Here is an 18,700-nt window from a genome sequence, read left to right as displayed (position 1 = left end):
GTACCCTTGAGAATTTCCCGAGACAGAGAGATTCAAGAATGCAGGTCGGATGGAGCCCCGCTTCCCAGTCCTGTGGCGAGGACATCAAGGCCAGAGCCGAAAGGATATTGTACCCTCCATAAAGATTCTTCTCACAACACCAGTGAATGCCGGATCCTCGGGAAGAACTCCAATAGGCGTCCTATGTCAGCATCACATCCTCCGCGAGATAAGTCTAGGCAGCCACTTTGTTTGTCTAGACGTCCCGGATCGAATATTCCCCCAAAAACAGTGAACATCCCGAGCGAAAGTAGGGGGAGAAGCGAGTTCTCGGGAGGAAAGAATCAAGCCGGCAGAAAGGAGGGATCCTTCCCCGAGCCGAGGACTAATCAAGATGATTTCGAGAGGGTCTACCGATGGTGATTCCAACCGAGCCCGGAAAGCGAGGAGTAGGAGGGAATGTTTGGTGGTTGATGGAAGGAGGAGAGACGAGCCGGTTATAAGCTTTGGGCCAGAGGATCTCAGAGGAGTAAGCCTACCTCACAATGATACTCTTGTCATTCAAGCCCGAGTGGCTAACTATGATGTGTTGAGAGTATTTGTTGACAATGGAAGCTCGGTCAATGTCATCTTTAAGGAAGCTTTGGTCCAAATGGATTTACATGAGTATCAGCTAGAGGCGGTTGAGACTGCTTTATTCGGTTTCGCTGGGCACGCTGTGTATCCTGAAGGGGAAATCGCTCTACCCTTGACCTTGGGCACTGGAGACCTGATGAATATTGTGATGATTGTTTTTACAGTAATGGATGCCCCATCCTCGTACAATATCATATTGGGAAGGCCGGCCATGAATGAGATGAGAGCCGTGGCCTCGCCTTATCACCAGAAAATCAAATTCCCAGTGCGAGGACAGGTTGGAGAAGTTAAAGGAGATCAGCCCTCTTCTCGGAGGTGTTATGGGGAGACAGTCAGGATAGATCAAAAGAAGGCGAGAAGGGAAGGGAAGGAGAAAGAATGTCAGGAGGAGACCCAGGAGAGAGAAGTGCACTTTGTTGTTGAGGAAGAACAAGAAGTGGTGGAAATTGAGCTAGGAAAGAACGTCCGGGTGGCCCAAGACATCTGCACGTCCACCCGGGTAAATCTCTTGCAATGTTTGAAAACTAACATCAGTGTTTTTGCCTGGTATCAACGGGAATTGTCCGGGATCTCGCCCCAAGTGGCCGAGCATAAATTAAACATCCTCCCGGGGTCCCGGCCCGTGAAGCAAAAGAAGAGACATTTTGGCCCCGAAAAATAAAGTAATCGAAGACCAAGTGGGGGAGTTGTTAAGGGCCGGGCATATCAGGGAAGTCCAATTCCCTACCTGGCTGTCAAACGTGGTTCTCGTCCCAAAATCTACAGGAAAATGGAGAATGTGTGTTGATTTCAGGGACTTGAACAAAGCATGCCCAAAAGATTGTTATCCACTCCCCCGGATTGACCGGCTAGTAGACTCCACTTCTGGATGCGAGTTATTGAGCTTTCTGGATGCGTATCAAGGGTATCACCAAATCCCTCTAGCTCTGGAAGATCAGGATAAATCCAGTTTTATTACCGCCGGGGGCACCTTTTGCTATGTCGTTATGCCTTTTGGATTGAAAAATGCGGGGGCTACGTACCAGCGCCTGATGAATCTTCTCTTCCAAAAGCAAATAGGTCGGAATTTGGAGGTGTATGTGGACGACATTCTAATCAAAACCCGGGAAGGCTCTCACTTCATTGATGATTTAGCTGAAACTTTCACCACTTTGAAACAATACGGAATAAAGCTCAACCCGAGCAAGTGTGTATTCGGGGTTAAGAGTGGTAAATTTTTGTGATTTTTGGTAACTGACAGGGGAATCTAGGTTAACCCTGAGAAAATCAAAGAAATAATGGACATGCCTTCTCCTCAATCTATCCGAGATGTGCAGAAATTAACCGGGAGGATTGCCGCCCGGTCGCATTTCATTTCCCGATCGGCCCATCGGAGTTATCCATTCTTCCAAGTCCTAAGGAAAGTGCATAAATTTGGCTGGGACGACAAATGTGAACAGGATTTTCAGGACCTGGAAACGCACCTGGCCGATTTACCTATCTTGGCCAAGCCTGAGCCCGGGGAAAAGTTATGGGTCTATCTCTCCGCTACTGAATTTGCTGTTAGTTCCGTACTCATCAAAGAAGAAGGAGCCGATCAGAAGCCTATATTTTATGTTAGCCACGCCCTTCGAGGAGCAGAGTTGAAGTACAATGAATTGGAGAAGGTAGCATTAGCCCTGGTAATGACCGCTCGAAAGTTGAGGCCATATTTTCTCTCGCACCCCATTGTAGTCCTCACCAATTCTCCCCTCGGGAGAATCATGACTCACGCCGAAGTCTCCGGGAGAATGGTCAAATGGACTGTGGAGCTCGGGGAATATGATATTGAATACAAACCCCGAGCTGCAATAAAAGCGCAGGCATTAACGGATTTCTTAACAGAGATGATTCAACTGGCTGAAGAGGAGGTATGGAGGGTGTTTGTTGATGGCGCATCAAACCTGTCAGGGTGTGGAGTGGGGGTTGTCTTAATCGCCCCATCAGAAGATAAAATCAAACTGGCTTTAAGGATTGACTCTAGGGTCACAAATAACGAAGCAGAATACGAAGCTGTTTTGGCAGGGTTACAGGCTGCTCGGGAAGTTGGTGCTTCCCGAGTCATTATTTATTCTGACTCCCAGTTGGTTACCCAGCAGATCAAAGGGACGTATGAGGTCAAGAACGAAAAGATGCTCAAATATTTAAAACTCATAACTGCTCGAGCATCGTCTCTGAAAGACTGGAGTATCGAACAGATTCCCCGAGAAGAAAATGCAGAGGCCGATACCTTATCTAAATTGGATGCTTCCATGACAGAAATAAACACCCGGGAAGTTCTCTGTTTTACCCAGCTGGTTCCCTCTATTGAAGCAGAAATACCCCCGGTCCAGAAAAGCTCATGGATGACCCCTATCGTGGAATACATAATACATGAGAAGCTCCCAGAAGATCGAGCCCAGGCTGCGAAAGTCAAAAAGAAAGTGTCCAGGTTCGTCCTTTTGAATAATGTCTTGTATAGACTGTAATGCCCGAGAATTAATCACTGTTAATCAAGGATTATTGACGTATAATTTAACGTGATTACGAAAGGGTCAACTGAGACACGATTTAAGATAATGTTTGGCCATTTATTCTGAATTTAGAATGTGTTGCCGAAGCAACACCGCACCCGCGCTCTTGCATGTACCGCACCCGCAGTGCATGGACATAAACTTGGTCAGTTTTATCGAAGGGTGACCGCACCCGCGGTGCAAGTATTACCGCACCCGCGGTGCATGACCGCACCCGCGGTCTCGACAGGTACCGCACCCGCGGTCGTGCAATTTCAGAACAGATAAGAATGCCGAAGCATGAGCGCACCCGCGGTCTTGAACTTACCGCACCCGCGGTGCGACGTGTTGTGCGAAAATGAGGACACCTCATGACATGCATGCACTGATATATATAGCAAGGGATCCTTCGAAATATTTAGTAGAAAATCTGAGAAAGAAGAGGAGAGATTTTGGGAAATCCTTACGCCTTCTGCGAACAATCCGTCCGTTAGATTTTGAATCCGACTTCGGTATTGAGTTCCTATCAACGTAGGCTACAACTGGACGTAAGTTTTACTACGTTTTGACATGCTTTGAAATTATGATATTGTCAGAATTCAATGGAACTCATATATGTTGTTCTTGACGTATTAGACATCATAGAATCGAAGTCAGATTAAGAAACGGACTGATTTTGGAATTGTTATGATTTTCGGAGTAGTTTTGGAGTCGATTGGATATCAGAATTGAATTGTTATCGAGTACGAGATGTTGGGATTGATATCTGACTGATATGGTAGCGCTGGATATATTGAGATTATGCCGTTATGTTGTTAAAACAGAATTTGATTGAATTCGGTTTATATCCAGTATTGATTTGAACGGGTATTGATAGTATACTCTTTGGTATTGTCATTGCTAGATTGATATTGACAGGTTTTGAGTTCGAGGCTTCGACAGAGTCAGAGTATCAGAAAGAAAGGTACAAATTAATGTTGAGTTGGGATTGCACAACTCGAGTGAGGTTTGACTCGAGTCTCCCTAAATCACATACTTTCATTTATTGCATTGATATTTGCAATTGATGAGACTTATGATTGTAGTCTATTGATTTATAGCCACTGGATGTAATGACTGCTGATTCGCTAGTCATCGACTGATTTGCTTAGATATTGAATGCATGTATTGATTACTGAGTCGTTGAGTCATTGGCTGATTCGCCTAGTCACCGGCTGATTCGTCTGGTTATTGACTGATTCGTCTAAACTTAAGCCGATTCGCTTAATTACCGGCTGATTCGTCTAGTTATTGACTGATTCGTCTAAACTTAAGCTGATTCGCTTAATTACAGGCTGATTCGTCTGGTTATTGGCTGATTCGCCTAATTCTTGACTGATTCGTCAATTCTGCGGTTGATTCGCCCAGACACTGATATATGAATTATATCGATGCCGTTTAGGGATTGATTCATTCCTATCGACTGAGATTCGATATAATTACCTATATCCAGACATCGTGATCCCTAGGTTAGAGTTGAGTCAAGTCTGAGACGACGCGTCAGTGGAGTCGAGTCTGAGACAACGCGTCGGTTGAGTTGAGTCTGATACGACATGTTGATTTACATTGTTTATATCATTCATGATTATTGAATGCTTGATATTGATTTATGTTTCTGATTTGATACAGGTTAAGAATATTTCTTATATATGCTTTGTATATGCTTTTATATGATTGCATGTATACATTGTTTATACTGGGATATTTATATCTCACCAGAGTTATCCGGCTGTTGTATTGTTTTGTATGTGTGCATGACAACAGGTGGGGCTGGATCAGGGTCAAGAAGAAGATGAGAGAAGATTAGATAGCGTGGAGATCCGGGCTTCGAAGCAACATAGGGTTAGTTACTTGATATTAGTTGTTAAACCTTAGTTGATTAAATGTATGTGGTACAGGACTTGTACTTTTATATTGAGATGTAAATATGTTTATTTCACTACGTTCCGCATTTTAAAAAAAATTTAGACCCTGTTTTATAATTGATTAATTAGTCCCAATGATGATTAAGAACGTGATTAGCGTCCGGGTCCCCACAACAGGTGGTATCAGAGCGATAGATCCTTTAGATTGAGATAGAAGAGGCTAGTGAGCGGGGTAGATTGAGTTTTCTTCCTTTCTTTTGCATGCTAGCAATCTATTATGCTTACTGCTTTATATAATACATGTTACTTGAATTATCTGATTTGATTTTGTAATATGTATTATTTGAAATGAATTCGAACCGATTCTCGATCAGCAGTAAGATGATCGGAGGAGAGACTGAAATGAAACAGGTTGTTGGATTGGGTTACTAATCCTTGTGATATTCAGATATGCCTCCCAGAAGAATACCAGAACAGGGTAGTACATCGAATCCTCCAATGGATGTAACACCGACTCCAATGGAAACCTTGCTGAAGAGGTTTCAGTCATTCAAACCACCGACTCTTACGGGTACTGAGACATCAGTTGAGTGTGAAAGTTGGTTAGGTAACATTGAGATGCTGTTTGATTCACTGGAGTACAGTGATGAGCACCGGATTGGGCACCAGTTGCTGGATGTTGCAAAAAGCTGGTGGATTACGATGAAAAGGGCCTTGGAGCAACGAGGTATGATTATTACTTGGGATGTATTTAAAACTGAGTTTTATCAAAGATTCTTCCCAGTGTCGTACAGGAAAGACAAGGGGACGGAGTTTGCCAATTTGAGACAGGGTCAGCTGAACATTGAAGAATATGTGACCAAGTTCTCTACCTTGTTGAAGTTTTCTCCACATGTGTCTGGAAATGACGAAGCCGTGGCTGATCAGTTCATCAATGGTTTGAATCCCGATATATTTACCTTGGTGAACACAGGGCGACCAAATAACTTTGCTGATGCTATGAATAGAGCAAAGGGCGCTGAAGCGGGCCTGATAAGGCAGAGAGGAGCTGAATTTGTTCCTCCAGTGTCGACACCACCGCAACCACCTCCCCGATTCGAGAGTGGCAGTAGCAGTGGTGGAAGGAAAGATTTTCTGAAGGCTAAAGGAAAGCAGTTTAAGAAGTCTGGCGGCAGTTCTTCTAGCTCCAGTGGTCCCCAACAGAGTTATACCGGGGCTTACTGCGGAAATTGTGGAGGGAGACATGCCACTGAGCAATGCCAAGGAGTACTTGGTAGTTGCCACTTCTGCAAACAATAGGGACATTTTGCCAGAGTATGTCCACAGAGGGATTCCCAAAGATCCCAGGGAGCCGAATCCGCGGGATCAGCGGCACAGTGGAGTAGACGATCAGCGGTTGTCCCTTCATTTCAGCCAGCACCATCTCAGTCACAGCAGAGGCCAGGAGGAAGCCAGACAGTTGGCCAACCTCCTAGACAGCAGGCCAGAGTATTTGCTTTGACCGAGGAGTAGGCTCAGGAAGCACCAGATGATGATTTTGCAGGTAACTGATTTGTTTGATTATCCTGCATATGTATTGAGGGATACCGGTGCTTCACATACTTTTATTTCTGAAAGATTTGCATTGATGCATGCATTATCTGTTGAGTCCCTATTTACTGAAGTATTTGTTTCTTTTCATTTGGGAAAAGATCTTGTATCAGTGATTTCTGTTAGATCTTGTATACTACAGTAGGATAAGAATGAGATCGTGTTAGATTGTATGGTAGATGGTATTGTACTGGTGTTCTCTGATTTTGGAACTGCATTACTGATATTGATATGCTGATCAAGTACAGAGCTACCATAGATTAGTTCCAGAAGATGGTGAGAATCAGACCTGAGATGACCAAGAGATGAATATTGTACGATAAGAATTCTAGACTGAGAATTTCTTTGATATTCGTACTAGCTATAACTCGATTATTACAGAAAGGAGCAGAGTGACTCCTTATGTACTCAGTTGATTTACTGAAGTTGAGTCTATCATTGGCTGATTTACCAATGATAAGAGAATTATTAATGTTTTTCCCCGAATAAGACTCTAGATCTGATTTCAGAGAGATTGATCTCAGCTTTGAGTTGATATCAGAAACTGTTGATATAGTAAATCCTGATTGAGACAGATTGGGCTCAAGGATTTTTATATCTGAAAATGAGGTATCTGTTGATTTTAGCAGAATTAAACCGTGATTAGTCAGCCAAGGTTGACATCGGTGTCAGACATTTGCGGTTTCTGAGTTTAGCAGATCAGTATCAATGAGTTTAGCATGTTTTGAATCTGATTGAATATTGATGTTATTCTGAATACGTGCTTGAGAGAGATTATAGACAATGGAGATTATATTGTACTGTCCGAACCAGAGCTGATTTTGAAAAGTTAGAAGCTCAAAAAGTTGATTAGAATGTTTAGAACTTAATATCGATAGTCAGAACAGAGTGTCGATCAAAATATCAGGTAAGTAATACTATATTGCATGTTAATAACTGATTTGTTTGTGCCCGATATTTCGAATGTGAAATGACATAGATTGTCAGAAAGGTGCAATACTTGATTCAGTAAGCATCCTGATAGCAGAAAATGTTTTGATAGAAACAGATGAGATTAGATATGGCAGAATTTGGACTGAAATGTCTGAATTACAGACAGATAAAGACAGAAAGAAAACAAACCAAGAGATTGGTTATGTAACTTGTCGGTTCCTGAATGGAAATGAGATTACATTTCCAAAGATATCGTGATGAAGTTACTACATTCCTCTCGGAATTGAGTATAGATTGAGTTAGGAATGACAGACTGATCCAGTCTGCGAGTGCTAAACCGTACATGAAGATGTACAAATATGATATACTATTAGTATTCCGTCAGGAAAATGATTAGATTACACGGAGTACTGAGAGTTGAGTATATTAGACCGTGATTTTGGTTGATTTTGCACGTTGGACAGAATGTACTATAAGAGTTAGATACTAGATTATATCTGAATACTGAATAGTATTCACTACCTGACAGACAGTCAGAGTGGATTATCCAGATTTTGGAGGATATGCTGAAAGTAGCAGCTACTTTTGATCAAGAGGGATTTCATGCGAAACAGAACGAAAGTAGCAGCCATTATACTAAAGGCATTAGGATGGAGGTGATTAATGGGAAGATCAAAAAATTGAGCAATACTTTCGAAGAAATAGTGAATCGGGAAACGAAGCCCACTCTTAAGATGCTCTAAAAAGAAAGTATGTTAACCGGGAAGAGGGGTGTCTGGGTGATCATTCGGCCCGGGAATTTTGATATTATAGTCAGAAGGGATGGAGCCTAAAGATCTCAACTCCTCTATGCTGCCCGGGCGAAGGGTAGACGTCACGATAGAGAACCACAAGGGCCCTGCTACCTGATCTTTCCCCTTGCCAGGTGTGCTAGAAGTCCGAGAGGAAGAAGCCTTAGTAGGATTTTTTTGGGAATAGGTTGGGAGGAAGCAATAGAAACGCCTGTTGGGAGGTGAACGGAGGTTTCAGAAGGGGTCGGAGAATTATCCTCCGACCGACCCTTGACATTTTTACCGGAGATGGATGAGGTGGAATTAGACATGACGTAAAAGGAAAAGTGGTAAGGGAAAAAAGGAACTTACTAAGGAAAAAGAAGCGAAAGTAGTAACCGGTGGCTGGAAGGCTGCCGGAGTAAGATCTGCGCAACGGAAACTCTAGAGATAAGAATTTGGCAGATCTTCGCTACGAGTTTGAGTTTGTAAGTGATTTTTGGAAGTTCATTTATCCGATATATATAGAGGGGAGAGGCGATCTGCATCGTTGATTCAAAATGAATTGGACGAACATGATCAACCTCGGGAATTGAGCGACCTAATTAGGCGGGATATTTGAAAAGACGTGTGCACAAATCGAGGAGTTATAATCATTCATCTGCTCGGAATGTGAACAGTTCCTGACAGCTTGTCAGAAAAGGATGCACTGTTCTGACATTGCATTAAGTGCCCGGGGAAACCAAACGACAAAATATTGTAAGCCCGGGAGACATGAGGCCTCGACATTATCCTCTAAGCCCGGGAGACACGAGGCCTCGGTATTATATATAAACCCGGGTGGTATGAGGACCTGGAATTTAATTTTAAGCCCAGGATATTATCGTTTGTCGCTTATCCATCCTTAGTTTATACCGATTTGTTTGTAGAAAACATAAAGGAATATAAGATACGAAAGAAATTCTTTATTAAGGAAATGGTCGATGTCGTATTACAGCTATTCTGGAAGCTACATAATCTTTCCATTCAGTTATCCAATCAGTCAATTCCTGAAGGCGAAGATTAGTGAAGGACTCAGCGGTTGAGATCTTGTTCAGATGATTCCATTCCTTCCATAGCATTGCGTGCAGCAGAGTTTGGTCGGTGGCTAGATCTGCTGTTCGAGCTACTTCAAGCCCCCGCCTGTATTTTCTCGCCACTACTCTCTGTGCACGAGTAAGAGCTAAGCCATTTTGGTGAGCGTTATTAATATCCTGGATCTTGTACCAGGTAGATATAACCTTCACCTCGATATATTCTTCAATAGTCTTTTTCAAATTCTCTACGTAAGGAGGAAGTTCAACCGGTATCTGACTGTGAGCACCAATGGAAGAGACCGTGCTGCTGCAAGCACTGGAATCACTTGAGCTTGACATATTAAATTCACACTCATATTTCATCCCCATCGCCTTATTTATAGACGAGTAGCATTTAATAAGGAAGAAGTGGGAGAGGCTCAAGGCAGTCGAAACGCCTTCCCATTCATTCAGAAGAAAAATCAATCACAACCGTTGAATGAGTACATGAACGATCAGGATGAGCCTCGAAAATGGAGTCGAGTAGGCGGAAGGACGTGCGCGAACATCGATGTGTTATCATTATCAGGCTCTCAGAAAATGAAACAATTTTCGACGATATAAATGCTAAAGCATACGTCATAACGACACTCCGTAAACCACCCGAGAACACTAACCGACAAAATGTCTTAGCAAGGGAAAAATAAAGGCCCGGGTGCTATATTTTTACCCGGGGTGGTGAGAGGTACCGGCAATTTATTTTAGAGCACGGGAATATGAGGTTTCGACACTCTATTCTAAAAACGAGGTAAATGAGGACCCGGCCATTCGGTTGATCGATTATCCATTATTCATATTCAACTAAGGTCGCTCAGTATTGTCGATTATTCTATAAATCTTATGTATATCAACCAAGGAAAATTAAAGATGACAGGGAAATAACAGAGAAGAAAAACAAAAATAGCTTTTATTTATTTAAAGAAATTCTTGCGGACTACATCATAATATTCCTCCTCTACAAAAGTCATCCACAGGGTCATCCAGCCCTTTATTCCTCCGGTGGACGTCTTGAGGAAGCTATCAGAGTCGGCCATGTCCGTCAGAATTTTCCTTTCTTTGTAGAGCATCAGCTGGTAGACATAACCATCCTCGAAGAGATCCGCTGTCTCGGAAACGTGCAGGCGTTCCCGGTACTCCTTCGGGGACCTCGAGCCACTTGCACCTGCCATTGTATTCCTTGGATAATAAGTTCACTGATGTATTTGAACAGAAGGTGGATCACTATATATAGGAGAGGGAAACCAATCCACACCACTGATCCACAATGAATCAAACGGCTCAGATTTACATAGGAAATTGCGTAAAGATATTCGAAAAGACACGAAGATATTCGAAAAGACGCAAAGGTATTTGAAAAGATAGGTCCACGGATCAAGGCGTCATAATGATTTATTGGGAAACGAAGAGTCTCTGACAAATCCGGCTTACGTCAGCAACACCCACATGTCAATACTCTACAACTATCCCGGAGAAGAACATGTGGCAAGGCGATTTTCCTGACCGGGCACACAAGGCTTGTCGGGACAGCGAGTATGACTCTAGCCCGACTAATTAAGGAGGGAGTGATGATGCCCCGGAACGTTCCGGGTCAAGGATGGTCCCTGGAACTTCCCAGGCCATGGAGCATATCCATGGTTAGTGCCCGAGCCAGGATGGGATGCCCTCAGGGCAATAGCACGGCAGAATGGATTAATGACTCGAGCCATTGTGCCATCCGGGACACAATTTTTCCCCGAGATATGAAGCACCCGAGTTCTTCTATAATTAACATGAGAGGCATTCTGCTCAGTCACCTCGATATGGGTGAAGTATTTAATGCCGCCGATAGACAGAGTAAATAGCCGACCTATCTCTGACACTAATGCAAGTGGGCAATGAATCCAGTATCATGGATATGACAAGTACGCGATTTGAAATGTCAGAACAAGTGGTATAATCAGCCACCTTATTATAATTAATGCTCAAACACGAGAAACGAGGTCATCATTACATCATCTACTATAAATATCAGGTTCTTTATTTGCATTTACTATCTCTTCAGATATTAATTCACACATTTAATATTCTCATTTACTATACACCAATCACACAGTCATCACTTGGCTACATTGGTTTTATTGCTTAAGTACCTTACTGACTTAAGCATCGGAGTGGCCACGCCGAACACCCCTCCGACGCCCATTCACGTGGTTATTCTTCTGTTCACAGATCTCCTAAATCGGATCGAGAAGTTGCGAGACTCAAACCAAGCATCCAACTCGTATCTCCTGCAATATTTTGATAATTTATCTGGTTGAGTTTTTTTACCCGACTCGTCATTTCAGCTGGGTTGCATCAATAACTATTTATTTTCTAATATTTATATTTTAATCTACCATAAAAACATAAATTACAATTTTGTTCGTGTACATTAAAACTTTTTGACAAAATCGTTAACCAATCTCTTTAAATTACAATCTCGTTTGATTGAAATTGACCAAACATACAAAACTTCAAAATCCTCATCAGCCCGGCATTTACATATAAGAACGACCTAAATACACCTGTCCCGCCAATTTTCCAGCCTGCCCATTTCGTTTCATCTCCCATTCAACAATTTCTGAAGAAAATCGATCCAATTGGGCACCCAGTTCCCATATGTCCAGCGACATCATATCCCGGTATGTCAAGAAAGGAGCTGAAATCGAGATCAGCAGCGACGACGTGGGATTTCGTGGTTCTTGGTACGCGGGCACTGTTGTGAGGCCGCCGCAAAATGACAAGAGCAAGAAAGTGCTGGTGGAGTACAAGACTTTGATGAAAAGCGAATCAACCTCGCAACGGCTGAGGGAGGAGGTGGGGCTGGTGCAGGTGAGGCCGGCGCCTCCACCGGAGAAACGCCTAAAATTCAAGTTCAGCGAAGAGGTGGATGCATGGTACAATGACGGGTGGTGGGAGGGGATTGTCACGGAATTGTTGGGGGATGACAAATTTGCGGTGTTTTTCCGGAGCACGAAGGAGCAGTTGCATTTCAGGGCGCGCGAACTGAGGCTGCACCGGGAATGGGTGTACGGGAAGTGGGTTCCGCCACTGGGACAAGCTAGTGATGATGAGCCACCACGATGTAATCAGGTACGTTGGTTTTATATTTTCGCTTTCTGCTTTAGTTTGCTATCATGATTTGATCCGATGTAGATTGAGTGCCAGAAATTTTTGAGAATTAGGGAAGGCTGGGAATCGGAAATCAGAAGAAAGGGGTGAAATGAAGTAGAAACTGAGAGGAGAGGAGAAACATGGGAAAAGAGAAGTGATCTGATATTCATTCCCTGAAATGCTACAATAATATAGGTGTATTATCTAGCCTTACGACAAACTACTAAAATTTACCTAATTTCAATAACATGCCAAAAACTATTCTTGCTATCACTATATTATAATTTTTGGTTTTAATATATCCGGATCGATTCCACCCCCTTCGAGACCACTTTGTGCTCAAGGTTGAACGTGAAATAGGGACAATGGAATGTGACAGAACACTCCTAATCAGTCCTTTCTCACGGACACCCTTGCCATTGTGTGCAAATTTTGATCTAACATTTGAAGTAAAACATTTCGCTGGCACTTTACCGGAGTCCAAGCATAGAAATGAAGTAAATAGCAGGAATCAGGCATCGTTTCTATCTCATTATGCAACTTCCACACCAATTGAATCCACATTGTTGTGATGTGAAAATCCATCTAGCTGCAATAGTCTTTGTGTTCCCAATTCTACAGTCACCAGCAAGTGATCTTGCACGCCAATAGCTAGCATACCGGAGAGTTTCAATGGTCCATTTAAACTCGAGCTTGTCTAGTGAAGGCGATGGTCAAATCAAGTTTCTCAACTAGAGTAGAGTTAACACAATTATGTGCAATGTGCTCTACCTCCATCAATAAAAAATTGAAAAATTGGGCTCCAGACTCAAGATGAATTGTAAGGAGTCTTGATTATTATACTGCTCCATTTTGAAATTAGGTATTTCCACAACCATTTTTCTCTCTTTGGTTTATTATTTATTAGTCTATGCCCTTATCAACTGGTTTCCTAACCCATGTTTATAAGAAAAGTACTTTTTCTTCTTGGGTTATTACCAATTTCTCAATTTTTCTTGCATAAAAACCTGAGCAACAGCTACGAAAATCCCTCGCCAGCCAATATATCACCATCTGCCGGAGCTGCTTTCCAGCAAGGTCACATTTTGAGTTTTTCACCTTTTGAACTTCTGTCACATGGATATTTTGATCTTTTGAGATTCTATTTTTCTGTCTAGACTTTGCTTGGGGCCTTATGTATCTGTTATAAATTTAGATTAATAAAATGAGATATAAATAAAATAAGTCAACCAAGAATTATGAAGGATTCTATTCGTTCTCAGTTTGTATACTTGTAAGGCACCTTAACTTGCTTACGCTATAGATAAAAAAATCATTATCATGATCCTTGACAATGTTACTTTCACTTCCTTATCCTGATCTCAGTGTCTTCTCGACTTGAAAGATCTCCTCTTAGGCACTGAATACTTCTTTTACAGGAAAACCTTCTCCATCAATTGGACTTGTTTATGAGTAAACCCCGTTTTGTCCATCTTATATGATCTCTGTTGCATGAATCTGTTAGGTCCAACATTTTCTAAATTTGTCTAGCTTTGTCTCAAGTTCCTTGAGCTACAAGTCGAAGGATCTTTCTGCTATCATAAGACTGACAAAGTTATTAACCCGGCCGGCATATATCTTGTGCTTGCAACATCCAGCACCTTGCAATTCGCATTCTCCAGTGCTGGAGATTATTAGAATTTCTATAGGTGGTCAACGTGTAGGTTGTAGCCCAAATCGCTTAGCCTTCCAATTTCAGGAATCACTTGTTTAGTTATGCTCAAATGTGAATACGTTTCATAAGTGATTTTATGAAATTGAATCATGAGCTCAAGTTTCTAGCAAAGCAGAGACATAATGAAAATAAACAAGGAGTAGATATAACTGTTATCCTCTTTCTCAGCTTTCCAGTGGCTCAAGCATCACTTGTTTCATATTTTATGAGAGTTATGATCGGATATCGAATGCGACGTTTCATGTTGTCTTTTACTAGTGGAATCTTGTGCTCAAATTTTCTCTGCGCAGAAATCAAACTTGCTGGATGACAACCTATATTAATGAGTCAACGTTTGTGCATTGTGTATTGGTATCACAAGGACTGTAAGTAAAACCGTCTATGTAAATGATCGAGGGCTTCTACGTAAGAATGTCTTTTTCTCAAACTTACAAACTCGTTATTATTTGTCCATTACTTACAAAAAATATAAGAATAGATGGTTGATCAGTAATTTTCAAAATTATAGTTTCAGAGCGCTTCCTATTATAATGTTTTTCCTTTTTTCCATTTCAAGACTAGATTGCTCTGTTTCCCACTTGTTCTTACATTTCATAAAGTATAAACAAACTTGCAGCATTACAAGATCAAAATATAGATATGACTGCAAATATGCACAAGTTCAGAGCTCGTTGTGTATGTAATGATGTTTTAGTCTTATGTCCACTTTTTCGACAGTTGTCCCTTTCCTACTAAAGCTTTCTTGAGAAATTGAAGATTGCTCCAGTGGTGAGGCTTAAAGTGCTATAGTTTTTGACACTTATGTTCTATGCAATCAAAAAATGTTTGCTTTGCCCTTTTCTTTTTAATTATGAAAAGAAGAATCATTTTAGGACTTCATCCTCTTTGTGACTCTCAAAAGCAATGATTGTTCAGCTTTTTTCTAATGAGAAAGACCTGGTACTTAACTTTATGTCTCTACCATTAGATGCAGAATGATTCAATGCCATCTGAAAATTTCGAACATAATTTTAGCCCTGGAACACTTATTGAAGTCCGTAGCAATGATGAAGGTTTTGAAGGTGCTTGGTTTACTGCAACAGTGGTCAAAGACTTGAACAATGGAAAGTATCTGATTGAGTATCAAAACATATATGATGATAAGGAAGATACGAAGCTCCTAAGAGAAGAGGTGGATAGTCAGCAGTTAAGGCCATACCCACCTGATATCGGAATAGTTGACCGTTTTGAAGTTCGTGAACAAGTTGATGCTCTGTATGATGATGTTTGGTGGGTAGGTGTGATTTCCAAAGTTCGTAAAAACGATAAATATTCTGTATTCTTTAAGGATGCTGATGAGATACTAAGTTTCGAGCACTCTGACCTGCGTGTGCATCAGGAATGGATCAATGGCAAATGGGTTATTCCTCCCAAGGTACAACTTTCTATCAAATATGGTTGATGTTTTTTAAGTCACACCACACCTATCTCCATGGCATCTGTATTGGATGAAAATATTTCACGACAGTTGAATCTGGACCTATTATGTTCTCTCAGCGTAATTTGTGACCTTCTATGTGGAATATATGGATGTCGAATAATTGGGGCTAATCTTGAATTCTAGTTAAGATTGGGGAGACCCTATCTTTTAGTCTGAGTTCGTAATTTTTCGATCTAACAAGTTCTGCATTCTCAATTTTTTCCCATATGCATAGCATTTATGTTTCTTTGTTTGGTAGAGTAATTGGTTTTCTTGTAGGTTCTGGAGTTGTAGCATTGCTTTCTCCCCTTTCGAAATACAAACGACTCTTTGATGAAATGGTAGCTCTGTGTTTAGAATCATATCCGGTATTATTCCGGGCCGAAATTTTTGGCTTGAAGCTTCAAAACAAGGTTTCTTTGACCATTTTGATTCTACTTGATGCCTTAAATCTATTTTGTAGCACTCAAAAAAGAAAAAAGTTTGTAGAAGTCATTTAAGATAACTGTGGCGGCATTGAAGGTGTGAGGTGAGCCAATAAAGTATTGAACTTGTCAAGCCGGCTTAACTCGGGCCTTGGCTTTTCGAGCTTCAAGAGAGCTCAAAGTTTAACCGTTCCAAAGTGCGGAATGCTTTTTATTATATTTGTAACTATTAATATCGGTGGAGATGTTTAGAATGGTGATAGAGACTTCACAAATTTTTCTTTTGAAACTGAATAGTTGTGATCTCAACTAGTATTAGCAACTGAAATCGTATCTCAACTTTCAAAGTTCGGCGGACAACTTAATAACTGTGCGGAATGAGTCCAACATAACTTCGTGAACCAAAGTTACAATCAGTAGACTTAAGATCAGTAGAGTGATAAAGTAAACTGTAATAAAAAGTGAATCACACAAGAATTGTTTCGGAACTTTAAAGGTTGAATATTCCTATGTCTCATCTTCTGTTTCTAAAATTTTTTTACTAAAGATTTTGGTTTTACAATTTTTGTAAACACTTACTTCAGTAGAATTTATACACTATTTAGTAAAAGTCTTAACAACTTTTAAAAGAACTTTACAAGATTTCTGAGTAAAAATATTTTTTTCTATTAGTTATAAAACTCACATTGATATGTAAATTTGAAACAATTTTTAGTGTAAGTTTGGCTCAATGATCTTTAAAAAGATCTTATATATGTTTATGCATATGCTTGAATATTTTCCATAAAAATTTGAATCTCTAAAGAAATAATGGATTGTAAATTGATCAAAAGCAAAGAGTACTTGTTGAATCTTGAAATGACATTTTATAGATAATTTATAATATTCAAACGATTATAATCCAGTCGTACATGATTATAATAAAAATGGTACTGGATGTCACATGTCATTCATTTTTTTTCCAAAAATAATATGCAGTAATAAATGTATGTGACACTGATATTCGACAACCAGAATTTTTTGGATTTATGCCATGAACATTCTCTGAATAGGTGGATTTGTTGATAAAATATCTTCACAGATAATGAAACAAATCTAATATTATTTGTTGGTCAATTATGTTATATAGTAGATTGTAGAATATCATATCACTCAGTGGAGACTGGCCTAAATAAGTTCTTATGAAAATACGTGATAAGTCTGATCAGCACGATCTACTGAAATAATGTGTTTGCTAAATTTTATTACTTCTTATTTTAGATGACTTAAGTCACGTCATCTATTATACTTGCCCAACAATAACAATATTTTTGACCAATAACCATATTTTTAATTAATAGAGCATATAATTTTTTTTGTAAATTAATATATGGAAATTATGTCATAACTTTTCACGGAAAGAGCTTACAAATATGTGCATGAGTTTGAGCTCCAACATATTTGTTGCCTCAAATTTTTATGTACGTTAATTGTTAAAATGTACGTTAATTGTTAAGATATTATTATTATTTTTAAGTTTTGATGATCAACAAAATCAAAACAACATCTAACTGTTTTAGAAAACAGTCACAATCTCTCTTGTACAAAAGGAACACTTCAATCGTTTGAATCTCAGCCGCTTGCATCATCTCAGCAGTTTGAAGAGTTTCAATCATTAGATGTTTTTCAACCGACTGTTTAAAGATTTTAACAGTTCCAATTAATGAGTTATTTATTGAACACTTAATGAAGAATATTTCCTGACCGGCTCAGAACATTCAATGATTTGCACCGCTACAAGTCAATCGTGTCTTGCCCCAGTCCCGATAAAGATTTGTATCCTTACTAACCCAAAAATGGAAATATTATTCAAATATCCTACCAGTTCTGATAGAGGTAATAGTTTCCATAAACAGACATCTAGCTGCAACTTTTTCAAAGAGACGAGACTCAAAGTTGCACAAGCAAAGAAAACATTAAATGTTTGCGCAACAGCTGATATTGACATATCATTTTAATGTTACAAGTTTACGTTACATGTCCTCTATCGACCGTTTGTATGATAGCCTGTATAAATGAAGAGTTGAAAAATGCACGAGGAGAGCTCGCTGACTTTTACACTATCCGGCATACAAGATGTTCAACCGCTATATTGCTATATCATTAAGCTTGCATACTTGAAGATCTTGAGCGCAGTTAAAGTTTCATCTTTCATCGCTCATTCAAGCGCACACTCATCATAAATTTATCTGATCATTCAAAGATCAACCTCGTACTACCCAAGCCTATTGTTTCTTTATACTAGTGACCTTTGAGTTGTTTGATTTACTGTGTGGTCTGGTGAACCTAGAGTTCTTAAATATCCAGAAGTGTAAAATGATCAATAAGAGTTCCAACACAGGCAGTGTGATAAGTCCTGGTTGGAGTGGGCTATTGCAAAAATTTATAAAGTCAATGTCTTTTGGTGGAATCCTTTCTAAAAAAAGAAGGGGTGACATAGGAGTTTTATATCCGAACATCCATAAAACCTTGTGTTTTTATTGTTGGAAACTCA

The 18,700-nt window shown here is 40.3% G+C and overlaps 2 protein-coding genes across 3 annotated transcripts; both read left to right on the top strand.

Moving 5' to 3' along the window:
- The first annotated feature begins 373 nt into the window (after nt 1-373).
- Nucleotides 374-1,838, top strand: LOC140811150 (uncharacterized). Its single transcript, XM_073169025.1, has 2 exons — nt 374-1,161; nt 1,409-1,838. The coding sequence occupies exons 1-2, from the start codon at nt 374-376 to the stop codon at nt 1,836-1,838; spliced, it is 1,218 nt and encodes a 405-aa protein (XP_073025126.1).
- Nucleotides 1,839-11,926: 10,088 nt separating this feature from the next.
- On the top strand, nt 11,927-16,442 carry LOC140812642 (protein AGENET DOMAIN (AGD)-CONTAINING P1-like). Of its 2 annotated transcripts, none has more exons than XM_073170966.1 (3): nt 11,927-12,548; nt 15,257-15,697; nt 16,022-16,442. In XM_073170966.1, exons 1-3 carry the CDS (start codon nt 12,075-12,077, stop codon nt 16,034-16,036), a joined length of 930 nt encoding a protein of 309 aa, XP_073027067.1. In that variant the 5' UTR covers nt 11,927-12,074; the 3' UTR covers nt 16,037-16,442. The 2 variants fall into 2 exon arrangements, with proteins under 2 accessions (XP_073027067.1, XP_073027065.1); XM_073170964.1 differs by having other exon boundaries at nt 15,251-15,697; nt 16,022-16,441.
- The last annotated feature ends 2,258 nt before the right edge of the window (nt 16,443-18,700 follow it).

The sequence above is a fragment of the Primulina eburnea genome, chromosome 14, assembly GCF_022965805.1.
Source record: "Primulina eburnea isolate SZY01 chromosome 14, ASM2296580v1, whole genome shotgun sequence".
In the NCBI taxonomy this organism is placed as follows: Eukaryota; Viridiplantae; Streptophyta; class Magnoliopsida; order Lamiales; family Gesneriaceae; genus Primulina; species Primulina eburnea.
The sequence above is the reverse complement of the archived record's forward strand: the minus strand, read 5'-3'. Positions and strand labels throughout refer to the sequence as shown.

Coding starts and splice junctions, on each gene's coding strand:
- LOC140812642 (XM_073170964.1), top strand. CDS start 12,075: ATGTCCAGCGACATCATATCCCGGTATGTCAAGAAAGGAGCTGAAATC. Junction 12,549..15,250: donor AGCCACCACGATGTAATCAG/GTACGTTGGTTT, acceptor CTCTACCATTAG/ATGCAGAATGATTCAATGCC.
- LOC140811150 (XM_073169025.1), top strand. CDS start 374: ATGATTTCGAGAGGGTCTACCGATGGTGATTCCAACCGAGCCCGGAAA. Junction 1,162..1,408: donor AACATCAGTGTTTTTGCCTG/GTATCAACGGGA, acceptor TGTTGATTTCAG/GGACTTGAACAAAGCATGCC.